The sequence below is a fragment of the Anabas testudineus genome, chromosome 8, assembly GCF_900324465.2.
Source record: "Anabas testudineus chromosome 8, fAnaTes1.2, whole genome shotgun sequence".
Classification (NCBI taxonomy): Eukaryota; Metazoa; Chordata; class Actinopteri; order Anabantiformes; family Anabantidae; genus Anabas; species Anabas testudineus.
Window position 1 is genome coordinate 18,036,089 of NC_046617.1, and position 13,787 is coordinate 18,049,875.

General features: G+C 40.6%; 2 protein-coding genes across 2 annotated transcripts; one reads left to right on the top strand and one right to left on the bottom strand.

The window, feature by feature from the left end:
* Positions 1-1,227: 1,227 nt before the first annotated feature.
* Positions 1,228-3,522, bottom strand: tmem11 (transmembrane protein 11). Its single transcript, XM_026362714.1, has 2 exons — positions 3,418-3,522; positions 1,228-2,215 (listed from the first exon to the last, which is right to left on the bottom strand). Exons 1-2 carry the CDS (start codon positions 3,462-3,464, stop codon positions 1,699-1,701), a joined length of 564 nt encoding a protein of 187 aa, XP_026218499.1. The 5' UTR covers positions 3,465-3,522; the 3' UTR covers positions 1,228-1,698.
* Positions 3,523-5,982: 2,460 nt separating this feature from the next.
* On the top strand, positions 5,983-13,732 carry znf598 (zinc finger protein 598). The gene is made up of 12 exons (XM_026358250.1): positions 5,983-6,263; positions 7,269-7,381; positions 8,282-8,411; positions 8,628-8,839; positions 8,996-9,213; positions 9,320-9,413; positions 9,552-9,739; positions 9,871-9,946; positions 10,034-10,914; positions 11,295-11,460; positions 11,543-11,690; positions 12,114-13,732. Exons 1-12 carry the CDS (start codon positions 6,090-6,092, stop codon positions 12,486-12,488), a joined length of 2,775 nt encoding a protein of 924 aa, XP_026214035.1. The 5' UTR covers positions 5,983-6,089; the 3' UTR covers positions 12,489-13,732.
* Positions 13,733-13,787: the final 55 nt, after the last annotated feature.

Genomic DNA, 13,787 nt, shown 5'->3' on the forward strand with positions numbered 1-13,787 from the left:
GGCTTCCCTGTGCCAGCAGACCCAGCAGCAGATACAACAGCCAGTACATCAAACAGGCAGATCCTCCTGTGGATCACCAGCAGCATCAGCTGACAGATAATTAGCATGCTCTGGCCTCACATCAGCAAACTAGGATGTCTTTTGCTGCCCTCTTTCATAAAGTACACATATGATGAAAGGCACCGGAACGTTGGGAATACTCTTTGTTTGCATAAATGCATTTTATTTTATTTCAAAATGACTGAGTGGGAAATGTGTGGGCTGCAGAACACCTCCGTAGTCCAACACGTGGCCAGAAGTTGTGCATGCAAAGTCAATGCGTTGATGTAAAGAAAGGGCACAGCAAAGCAAACTGAATCTTTTCCACGTTAAAGCCAACAGCCTGAGTCTCACCTGTCTGAGGTGCTGCACTCAAACATGGTACACAATTATCAAGAAACTATACATTTATACCCATGTAAGCACCACTAAGATTTAAAAATAAAAAAGCACCTTGTGTTGTTCAAATGTCAGGTCAATCAGATGACATTCGTCAGAGTAAACAGCACGTTTCATGTTCAAAACTAGAACATGCTCTCAAACTAGTATAAATTGTGTTATATATCCCCTGTTCATGTTTCAAATGGTTGACAAAATAATGTCATGGAGCACAACACTTACACTGTTATATGTAAAAGAAATTGTGGCTGTTTGTTGGCATCGTAACTGAGTGCACCTTCCTGAAAGGATGAGTTTTCAAACCACAAAATAAGTTACAAATTATTTCTGTCACATTTCTTGTGGACCTTTAACGAGAGTTACATATTTTTTTCTAATTTATTTGACTTCTGGTAAATCTGGTGACCCTGACAATATTAGTTACCAATAGCCCATTAATTCAAATGGAAAATATTATATCATAACTCATCCATTCTTGTTTGTGTTATTATTGCCTCCTCATATGGCCCAAAATATTTAACCTGCTGATCGGATTATTGGACAGAGGTAAAAAATTATATATTAATTTAGAATTTGCTGTACAAATTAAAATGCCCATGTTGAGAGCTTAGCTTGATATTAATGTAATATACATTAGACGCAAGTGTGAAATATCACCCCCAAAAGACGACACTGAACCAAAATCTATGCAAGTAGGACACAATCTGAAATAAGTTGCAGCTCTTTGCTGTTTTCTGGACATTATGTAGAATACATTTAATGAAAAAAGTAAAATAAAATACAGAAAAGTGAGTTTGAAATATCCTAATATTTAATGAAAGGGCAATGTACTGATCAGCAAGAAAGGAGTACAGTAAAACTATGAGGGAAGGGGGAAAGAGCTTGGTACTCAAAACATGGTTGTTTCAACCGCAATACAATTCAGTCCAGAGGAACTGCTGCTATACCCTTGTGCACTAGCTTGCTGTGTGTCAAGGATGTAGGCGGAGGGCGCAGGGGAGGAGGCGCGAGAGTACTATGGAGATAAGTGTGCTGTTGTTGTCACATAGAAGTAAAGAAGTGTAAGGGAAAAAACAATTCCTTCTAGTTTTAACTATATCCCTCTGATCAAAGTCCAAAATGGAAGCACCCACCACATATGTGGAGCTAACTGCTGGGCCTGATCGTGACTTCCACTTTTCTTACATCGGGGGATGGACAGGTTCTGTTTTTTGTTTTTTCCTTTTTTCTGTTGGTTCTTAAACCCTCTTCAGAGTGCACTCATACTGCATATAGTTCATAGATCTTCTTGGCGCAATACGCCAGGGCAGCCAGTGCTATCGTATTATGGAGTCTCTTTCTGTGGATGTCATCCCTGCGTACCAATACCACGGGTGTCGAGGAGGTGAGTGTATGCAGGGGCAGCCGGGAGAGTTTTTGGCTGTCATATTCAACCTGGTACTTGCAGCAGGGGTCGAACTGCCATGAAATCCCGTAGAGGGCAGCACAAGCCACACTGAGGGCACCAGCCGGCAACGCCACGTAGCGAGAGTATTCAACTGGCAGTGAAAGCGGCGTCAACAGGCAAGCAGCACCTGACAATACGGCCGTCTTGTGCAGGCAGTTGCCCACGGCAATCCAACGGGCCGTCTCATCTCCGATGCGTGTGGGCTCAATAACAATGTATTTATACTGGGCCTCCAGTGCCTGCTCCAGCTCATACTCAAACTGGTCCTGTGCATTCTCCCCATTGTATATCTCATGCACAATGTAGCAGTCTGTCGCCGCCATCACTCCCCTGTGAAGAAACAGAAAAACACAAGGAAAATGGTGAGAGACAGACTAATACACAGTATATCTAAGAATAAGATGATTTTATAAACTTCCCAGGATGTAATTATCAATGAAAACTATTTTCTAGTCTGTACACTAATCTAGAATCTCTGAAGATTCTGGTAAGTGTAAGGGTGTTCACTGAACATGTGTTGCTTGGATTTTCCTTGGATTATAATTGTTGTCAATCTTTCTCTTTTAGGGAAGCCACATAATAAACCTGTGGCCTCACATCTTACATTATTTTATGATTAACACATTGTAACTAATTGAACTTTTAAATCTTATGGTTATTTTAAGATTTTGCTAATATAAAAAATATATCAAAATAATCAAAAATGTAAATTGGTAACCAGCATCTCTGTGTTATTTTAGTTTGCCAAATAAATTACAACAATTAACTCGCTATTGCCGATCGTCCAGTTGATGAATTGAGAATATTTTCGGTTGTCACGCCAATGTAAACAGAATATGTTCGAGGTTAATTTATAAATTATCTTCATATATATTAAATATGTGTATGGATCAGTGTCAACACTCTGAGGCCTTCCAGCAGCTACATGTTGACAAGATAACGCTAATCACTAACGTTAACGTTAGCTAGATAACTTAAGTACCAGTCGTTTTCGGCTCAAAGACATCGAGACATTGACTAAAGCACAAAAAGGAGGTGAACTTTTATTTTAGATCACAAAACAATGAGTATAATATACTAGACGATGGGTGAACTGTTAGCTAAGTCGCTTGGACTGTAACATTAGAAAGTTGAAAGACTGGTAAGCTAAGTTAGGACGGTTTTACTTTCAGCACAGGTCGACAAACACAATGGACAACACCACCGGGCTAGATCGTGTAGCATCTGAGCCGTGACATGTCGAACTACCGCACGGTTAACGGCAACTTTTCACCCACTTAACCGGTTGGCGAGAAACAACCAAAACATCACATGAGCTGCTAGTTTGTTTCCTCGCTAACGTTTGCTAGCAGTACACGTTAGCCTGCTAACGTTAGCCAACCATGGGATAAAATTCCGACCTATCGTGTTGGCGTTTAACTTTAAATCCTAAGCGATATAAATGTTTATAATCTGGCAGATGATGACAACGACAAAACGATGTACTGTTCTAAAACTTTCTCGTTTAATAACCAAGATGTGGAGTAACTGACCTCTCCCTGCTTACTGGGACACCGCGCCTCCTTCCCAGCGACGCCATGTTCGAGATACAACCGTGATTGCTGTTGACGCATGAGAGTCTCCAGCCTTGTGGGTAATGTAGTGTATCAATAGACTTGACGCATCAGTTGGCCTCGAATTTGGACTACAATTCCCATGATGCTAAGAACCCAGGGTACCTGCCTTATGTATTTTTTATAATAGCATAGAAGTTTGAGAGGTCGGAGCATTTTCCAAATTAATCTAAGACGATTAAACGTAGGTACTAGTAGGTAGGTTTGCTTAAAACATAATTTATATAAGCTAAAAATTAAGATAATCAATTCATCATCAATTCAATTAGACATTTAAATCGTTAATTGTGCATCAATATTAAGTAATATACTTAGACTGCATACCATGTGCAGTACAGTGTCCCACAATCTGGTTTTGTGATGGTATTTGTGTTTTTAAATCTTTGTTTTTTAAATCACGTGTTGTAACCCGAGGCGCTTTGCATGTTACAACTCTAATGGCCACGTTCAGGAATGTGGGATCAGCTGAAAACCAGCGCTGCACCAGTGACAACTGTTGTAACAGATCCGTGATACAGGGAGATAAACGACACATGAGAACAGTACAAATCTATTCCATGCAAACTGTGAATTATGGGAAACTGTGGTTTCTCCACTTGAGGTTCCAACCAGCTGCTATTACTCCACATCATCACACCAGAGACTGTATAAAAAGTAGAGAAGTAGTACAGAATAGTAAATTAATACTGTATATAAACTAGACTTTATATACAGGCTGCTCAACAGGACCTTTATTGATTACACCGGGTGTCACATTTATTATAGTTATCTAAATCCAGTCAGATGAGTATACAGTGATTATAAGTATACATATATCTATATAATCTTGTATTTTCATCTAGTGTGGTTACTCATTTTGACCTGAACCAAAGGTCCTGGTGGTTCCCAGCTTCTTCCATTTTATAATTATTGAGGCTTCTGAAAATCTTAATATTACACTGGGTATTCAACATAGCAGTATGTTGAAGTAAGGTGACAATCAGATTACAATCTGGGTGAATGGATGTGGGCTAGAACACATTTATTTAATGGATGACCTATAGAGACTTTTGTGACTCAATCTCAATCTTGACTGCTCATGTAAACAATGATTCAACAGTGTCTGGTGTACTTCAATGTCAGTCATAATACCACTCTGTGTGAAAGATGTCAATTTCATAAGTAGGTAGTTCACTAATATGTTTATTTGACTAATACTGTCAACAGGATATTCGCTAGTCAACCCAAAAAGAAAAGATGTACATTGAAAATACACAGAAAGAAAAATCTAAAAAGCTTCATCCATCATTGAGATTGTGGACACCTTTAAATACATTGGTGTTCAGCTCAACAATAAACTGGTTTGGACTAATAACAGAGAGGGGCAGTACGGAAAGAGACAAGAAGACACTTAACAAGTTGGTTAAGAGAGCCGACTCTATCCTGGACTTCCCATCATCATGAGAAGAAATGACATCAACATGCAGTTTTGACTGCTCATAATTCCAATTAAAGATATCTACAATTGAATTGCGACTAGTAATATCTATGTTTGGGACATCAAAAAATATAATTAAGATATCTTTTAAATATGCCAAATCAAAGATATCTTTAATTGGAATTATGAGCAGTCAAAATACCATTAAGGATATCTATAATTTGAATTTTTACTAGATATAAAGATATCTGGAATTAACTTTACGAATAGGCAAAACTGAATTACAGATATCTTTAATTGGAATTGTGACTAGTCAAAATGTAGTTGCGGATATCCTCAGTTATAGTTTTGACTAGTCACAAATGCACTGTAGATATCTGCACTGTGAATCCTATCTACCTTGTTTATGAAAATCTGCTTGCTTGTCGGGATGTTGTTTCCGACTTCAGATTAGAATAGTGAAGGGAGGTGCACTATTCCACACTCAAAATCGAAATCCCAAAGCACTGCAAATATGTACATTTGTTTTTAATTTAAAAATTTTTGCAGGGGTTTTTTTCTGTTTGTTGTTAAACATCTTCCATCTTCCCTCTGCTGCTGTAAAGACAGCAATTTCCCCACTGTGGGATTAATAAAAGTCATCTTATCTATAATGTTATCGTTTAAACATATAAATGTATATAAATCAAATTAAATTGTTGAAATGTAAGCCCAAAATAAACATCTGGAATCAACTTAAGCCATAAATGATTCACATCACATGAGTAGCATTCAGAAAAAACACTGCAACTGGTAAAAAAAGACCCAACCAGAAATAAAATAAAAAAGTTGTGTTAATTAAACTGTCAAACAGTAATAAAAGCTATATCTAAACAGAGAGTGGATCAAATGTGAACACGATGTTTTCAGGTGGAACAAACTTCGACCGGCACACTCCATATTTGTACCACACGTGGAACAGTCATGACCGCCTGCGCAAATACACAAACGATGGATGGGTATAATCAGCGCTGCGGTGGAGCACGGTCGGTCCATCCACATACTATAGTGATCGTTGCTAGGTCAATTGCGTGACGCGGCGACAGCAGAGACTTTCATAATTACGTCAGCACTTCAGCGGCTGTGTCTCTCCGTAAAATAATATTAAGGCTGAGTTGTGCCTTTTTTTAACAACATGGCTTCAACACCTACAAAAGAGACAGAGAAACACTGCGTTCTTTGCTGCCAGGATGTCGATGTCTTCGCCTTAGGAAAATGTGACCACCCGGTTTGTTACCGCTGCTCCACCAAAATGAGGGTGCTGTGCGAGCAGAAGTACTGCGCCGTGTGCCGGGAGGAGCTCGACAAGGTACGGGTTGCTCCGCTACTGTACATCGGGGATGGCACCTGGTGGTGCTAGCTAGGCCTCATCGTCCTGTTAGCTTTATTGCAATCTGAATAATCTGAATTCGTATAATATAAAAGTAACTGGGTTTATAATAAGTAAGAGAGATGTTTGACATTGAAGACACAACTTTAGCAACGAACAGTGTCTACTTTTGTCTCGCTGTCATTAGCTTAGCTACGGTAGCTAACGCTAACTTAAGGAAGCCCATACATATACGTTAGAGCTAACATTAGCTACTTAGCTAAACCTAAAATCAGAAGATAAGGAAATATATTTAGCTGCGTTATCACGCCATATGTGATTTTGAGTTACATTTATCTACCCCTTCACTTTCTATATATTAGATTTAACTTGGATTACAATAAATGTGGATTCTGTGAAAGGGACACGAAGACTGTAGAACTGTCATTAGCTTAGCTAAGGTGGCTAACGCCACCTAGTCTATACATGAATGTTAGCACTAATGTTAGCTAGTCAAACAGATGACAGCATGCTAGTCTGACCGGCTTCTTTAGCACTGTCTCGTTTACTGATTCTTACAGAAAATGTGTTGAAGGATTGAGCTGTAGTAAAACATGTCACCTTTCACATAAACTAAAGAGTTGGCGTTAAATGAGAGACCTGCTAACGTTAGCTCTTTCCTCACGGTTGTGTATTTAAATACTGATTGTTTTTGTTACGTAATCGGAAATAGTTTCTGAGATACAGGTAGTGAAATGGACTTTAGCCAATTTGTCAACACAGCCAGGTGGTGTCATTCTTACAAGAACATGGCCATAAACCACTCCCTTCAGAAAGAAAAAAGAAAAAACTGTGTCATCAACCTTTTTACACAGACATTTATTAAGAAGTCCCAGCACACTACTTTGTGCATTACTGTAACCAATCTCTAGGCTTTAAGTCTTTGTCTATTCATCACGTTTCTGGATATAATTTTGTTTTGGTTGGCTGTCATGTTGTTTTTAGGTGGTGTTCGTAAAGAAATTGGAGGTCTTCTCATCTCTGCCCTACCAGCGATTCCCTTGTGAGAAGAAACATGACATCTATTTTGGTGACGAGAAAATCTATGCTCAGTACAGGTACAGTTCTGCTCCACTGTTTATGACTGTGTCGCCCATAGAGTGTAAATGATTGTCTTCCACCAAGTTGAATCATCTAATAGAATTAGGAAAAACTTAAAGTTACAATGCTTAAAGTCTCTAATTCTATCATTAGATATAATAAATTCACACTAGCTTCTCCATGCTCCTCTGTTTAACTCGACTCAATTCAATTTTATTTCTATAGCACTAAATCACAACAGAAGTTATGTCAAGGCACATTACAGAGGAAGGTTAAAACCTTACAGAGTATAATTGTATAAAACATTATATAGAAAACCCAACAATCCCATTTGAGCAAGCTTTAGGCAAGAGTAGAGAGGAAAAACCTCCAGCAGAACCAGGCTCATGGTGGGCGGCCATCTGCCAGTTGGGGTGAGTGGAAAGAGGAGAAAGAAAAAGAAAAGCAGGCAACAAAAACAACAACAACAACATGCAGCAAGAACTTTGGGCAAGTCAACTGGGTTCTGGAGATATACAGCTCCAAGGCCAAGCATACCTGCATAAAAATACAGAGACCCAGTGAGAGGCTCTTAACTATTTGCTTAGTTAAATCCAGATGGTACCTGACAGGCAGTGTATAACCATATAAAATTGTTTGACTAAAAGTAGTTATGTTAATTAGGAAAAGACTCCTGTGTTGCGTTGTCCTCATGATGACAATCTTCTGTGCCGAGTTCTTGTCTTTACCTCTGTCTGTCTGTCTGTATTGATCAGGGTAATCTCTATGATTAGGTGTGTTTAATGTGTAAATATATTACAAGTAAAGAATGTGTGAATGTGTTTTACCAGGTGTTTCTGGTAAAACAGTTTGTTCAAACTTAAATCTAACTCTCTTCTTCTTCTCACTCTTCTACGTGGATGTGTGTGTTTTAACAGGCATCTGCTCTTGTCCGAGTGCGTGCGCTGTCCAGAGCCTAAGATATTCTCCAGGTTTGAGGAACTGGAGCAGCACATGAGGAAGCAGCACGAGCTATTCAGTTGCAAGCTCTGCACAAAGCATCTGAAGGTATACCAAGTCTTTACAATGTTAACACAAAGTACCAATTATTCAATCAGTTAGAAACAATTAATTGATTATTGATTTTTGTTTTGCATTCTGAAATAAAAAGTGAACAGAACAACTACAAAATCTTAACAACTACTTAAAAAATGTATATTTCAAAACATCAAACTGACAATTTCCACACAGATCTCAGATTTAAAACTTTACTTCTTCCTCCAGATCTTCTCCTATGAGCGTAAATGGTACACCCGTAAGGAACTGGCACGTCACAGAGCACATGGAGACCCAGATGACACCAGTCACAGAGGACACCCCCTCTGCAAGTTCTGTGATGACCGTTACCTTGATAATGATGAGCTGCTGAAACACCTGCGTCGGGACCACTACTTCTGCCATTTCTGTGATGCAGATGGTTCTCAGGAATACTACAGGTTTGTATAGTTGTTCAACACACATAGTAATAGTCTAATGTGATATGCTCAGTTTTAAATTGTACATTAAATGTATAAAAAAATAAAATAAAATGCATACATTCTGTTCATTAAACGAGTCGTTTCAGATTTTATATTTAACCTCACTCTCAACAGTGATTACCAGTACTTGAGCAGGCACTTCAGAGAGAGTCACTACTTGTGCGAAGAAGGCCGATGTGCCACTGAACAGTTCACCCATGCATTCCGCACTGAGATCGACTACAAGGCCCACAAAGCTGCAGCACACAGCAAAAACCGGGCAGAGGCTCGACAGAACCGCCACATTGATCTGCAGTTCAATTACGCCCCAAGACAACAGAGGAGAAATGAAGGTGGGAGAAGATTTAATTGTAGTTTTCTACTAACTTTTCTACCAAGATTATTTGAATGTAAGAATAATTTGCAGGCCATGAATGTAAAGAAAATGCTTGTGTTTAGGTCTGGTGTCCGGTGAGGACTATGAGGAGGCGCGTCATAATCGAGGAGGAAGAGAGCGTCCTCAGGGGGGGCAGAAGAGTTGGAGGTACTCCAGGTGAGTCCAAACTGGTATATGTGTGTGTGTGTGTGTTTGTTTGTATTTTCTTCTATTAAATATTAAAATACAGCAGCAGTCAAAATCCAGTCCATTCTGTTTGATGATAGTTTTGCTTATATCTTCTTGTCTTTGTAGAGAGGATGAGGACAGGCAGATGGAAGCCGCTATTAGGGCGTCTATGGCAAAGCATAGACAGGAGGAGAGAGGAGCCATGCAGGAGAGGAGCGCTCCCAAACACATCCGAGAGGAGAAGACAGAAAGGACTGAACCAGAAGAACCGAGACACAGTACCAGACACATCAAACCAACAAGCAAACCGCCAGGTTGCATCTAGTTACAGAGTTTCCTCCATTTGTCTTGTTGCAGTTTCAGAAGCCAGTGATTTAGCTGTAAAGGCTGATACACGCACCATTTGAGACTCTAATGTATATTTTTCTTTTCACCATTTTAACAGTGAGAACAATGAAGAGTAGTAATCCAAAGGAAGAAGATGACTTCCCAGCTCTGGGAGCCAGAGCTGCTGCTTCCAGGTAATGGTTTCCACTCATCACAAAGTTAAATTCTTATATCCTAATCTATACTGGTTGCTGAAATGTTTTGTTTATTTGTCACTCCAGTGTAAAGCCAGCTCTTGTGGCAGTTGCAGCAGCCCCTCCTCTAAAGGAAGATGACTTTCCTAGCTTATCGACTGTTGCTGCTGTGTCTCCCATGACCCCGGCGTACTCGGGCCAATCTAAGAAGACATCATCTTTCCTAGAGGAGGATTTCCCTGCTCTTGTGTCCAAGATCCGGCCCCACAAACCTGCGACAGGCACCAACTCAGCTTGGTCCAACAGCACTGCTGTAGCTAAACCTGTCACTAACCCTCCTCCTCCTTCCAGACCTACCCCACCACTTTCATCTGCAGCTTCTGGCCCTCAGCTCCTTTCCTCTTCAAGTTCTTTATCTTCACGGAAGAAAAAGAAGGTAGGAGAGAATGGGAAAGCCGCATTTACCAGATCTCCTCCATCGTCAGACGATGAGAGCGGAGGGCTGACGCAGCAGGAGTTCCGCACAGTGCCCACCATGTTGGATATCTCCTCTCTGCTCACAGTTAAAGGAGGCAACAGCAAACCCTCCGCTGTGGCCTCCAGCTCTCCAAACCCGACCCCCAGCACTGACCTCCCTACTCCCAAAGCCAGCAAGAAGAAAAAACAGCAGAAGAACATAGCTGCTCCTTTCACGTCTGTCCCTTCACTGTCTGGGACGACAACACCTGTAAATACAATCTCAGTGGAAACAGTTGCACAAAAGGAGAACGTCCCTGAGAAGTCTCTGAACAAACCTCTGTCCAGTGCAGTGACAGCAGCACAGACAAGCGGATTGGCTAATGGAAAGCCTGAGAAATCGCCACCCGCTAACAAGAAGGCAGATGCAGTAACTCCTCATCCAAACACAGACCCACCCCTTCAAAAGGAGGAAGAGTTCCCTGCTCTCATGACCAAGAAACCACCACCAGGTACAGCACAGCATGATATCATCCAAAATAGTGATAATCATTTAGCCTTTTTAAATTTTTTGTGGCTGCTTCAGTGGCTGATATATGCTGTTGTAAAAGAGACAATACAGGTTTTCTGGACGTGAATTGGAAACTCTATAAAACACGTTTATCTATAGGAATGAGTCAGATATAGCAGGATCTGCATACAGTTGCATGCAGAAGTGTGGAAGTTCCACATTTTGCTAAATTCTAAGTGAAACCTGCAGCAAACATGTTTAAAAACGACCTTTTCTTTAAATGTTCACTGTTGTGTTTCATTAACTTAAAGGAAACATCAGTCACTGAGGTCATCACATTGCGGTAGAACTACTAGTAACTCTCGCTCTGTATATTATCAGGCTTCAAGTCCTCTTTCCCGATGAAGGCCTCTACCCCCTCCCAGTCCTCCACAATGCCCCCACCTCCACCCGGTCTTGGGGTCTCAGCCCCTAAGCCTCCTCCAGGCTTCACTGGTATCCCAATCAACAGCAATGTGGTGGAGCCTCCTCCTTCTGGAGTCAACCAGTAAGCTCCTCTGCCTGTTTATACACAACATCCTCTTGACTTGTTTCCACTTTTAGTGTTAACTGTGACTTTTTACTCTCAGCACCCCCAAGTTATCGATCAGTGGTTACTTGGTGCCAGAGGATTTTAACCAGAGGAACCTGGAGCTGATCCAGTCCATTAGAAAATACCTCAACAACGATGAGTCAAAGTTCAACCAGTTCAAAAACTACTCTGCACAGTTCAGACAGGTACTGTCCACATTCCCCTTTATATCAATATTGTGAGTTTTGTTTTTCTCCACCCATAATTAATTTTATTCCTGGATCATCAATTACAAAGCAAAACTAATTATTTATTATATAAACGTTTTAGTACATACAACAGAACTCTAGTTATTGAATGTGAAGATATAAATGGTTCAGTTCTATTATATAACTAATTTCTTAACTGAGTTAAAACTAAAATCACTAAAAAGAATAATCTATAGTAGAACTGAAACAACTGTGCCTTGTCTCACAGTTAACTAACAAAATAAAAATCACATACAGTGGCAAGGAATGGATATGAACCCTTATTTCAGAGTATTTTGCATTAATTTGTCCTAAAATGTGATCAAGAGTATTAGCAGCTCTTACTTTGCTCATGTCCTGGTCATCTCTCTTTGGTCCCAGGGTGTGATATCAGCGGCCCAGTATCACCGCAGCTGTAAGGACCTGCTCGGAGACGACTTCAACCGCATCTTCAACGAGCTGCTGGTGCTCCTGCCGGACACCGGCAAGCAGCAAGAACTGCTGACTGCTCACGGAGACTTTAAGGCTCTGGAGAAACAGTCCGGGGCTGGAGGAGGAAAGAAAAACAAGAACAAGAAGAACGCCTGGCAGACACCCACCACAGTGTCTCACGTAGCAGCTGAGCTGGACTGCCAGATATGCCCCACTTGCAGACAAGTACTTGCCCCCAAAGACTTCAACTCCCACAAGACCCTGCACATAAGGGAAACTGAAGAGTTCCCTTCTCTGCAGTCTATTAGCCGTATCATCAGCTAGCCCTTCGGATTTCCTCTGTTCCTTTTGCCACTGTGGGGCTGATTTTCAAAGTGGCCCCTGCAGCAGCCCGTCTCCTGTGTGACCCCGTCTCAGAGGAGCTTGGGGGTCTGTATTTCACACGGCAGGTGAATTTAAGATGGTCTATGGTGTGTTTACTCTCTGATGAGGATCCTGTTGGTAGGTTTCTGTGAATAGATTTGCAGTTTACACAGAATTGCCCCAACTCGTATCCTTTGAGGATGTTCCCAGCCGGTTCTGGCATCGGCAACTTCTAACACAACTGTTGTGTGCATTTAAAGAAAGAGGTTAGAAACAAGCCAAGTCTTTACTTGAAGGACGCTTTGCTCCCTAACAAACTTCATACCAACTTACATTTTGTATCTTGCTTTGTGCTTTCACTTTAACGAATGATTTAAAATGTGTTTTTTCAACATCAAAGTTGATAAAATATGCCTGATTTCCCCAGTGGGGCTGCTTGGTTATAAACAAAATAAATACAGACATGTTCGGTTCAACTGTATAGCACCATATTTATTTATTTAAGTGTAGGAGCCTGTCACAGGCAGCATGTACGAGGGACCGGAGCAGAGCAGATGTGGGAATTAGAACTCATTATGTTCCACAGTTTGAATGTTTTTCAGTGCATATTCATTTTATACATTTTCACACCACTCTCCAGTAGATCTGGTTTATGGTTGACTGGCAGTGGTGTCGCACAAGGTTTCAGCTGGAGACTAAACAATAAAAGAACATCTTTGCTCTTTACGTTCGAACAATATGTCTGAATTTTAAGTATCGGTAGAAAAAACAAGATGCTAGCCACTGAGACTACCAGTGATGTTTGTTTAAGTTAGCAGTTTTATTAGGGAATCCGTTTTGTTAGGAGCTGATATCATAATGCCTGTAACGCAACAAAGCTTTTTCATTTTCACCTCTTTGACTGCACAACTCACAAGGTTTGACAGGCTGGACGTTTAGTTTGTCTGAGCTGGTTACATCCAACAGACCTCGTGCAAGAACCAAGTTTGTTCAAACCACAAGTTGGAGAGTTTGGTGAATCAGGTTTTAACGATCAAGACAGGATAAAAATACAAAAAGGTCCTTGCACGAGGTCTCTCAGGATCATTAACCTGCACCGTGTGTGTGTTTGTGTCAGAATGATTGTGAACGTGCCGTTTGTCAACACATCATACAGCAGCTTACTGTTTTATTCCTGTCTGGCTCCAATAAAACTGTTTCTGTTAGTACTGTATGTTTCTGTGTTGTTGTTTAGAGGTGCACGTGTGTGTGGATGGACGG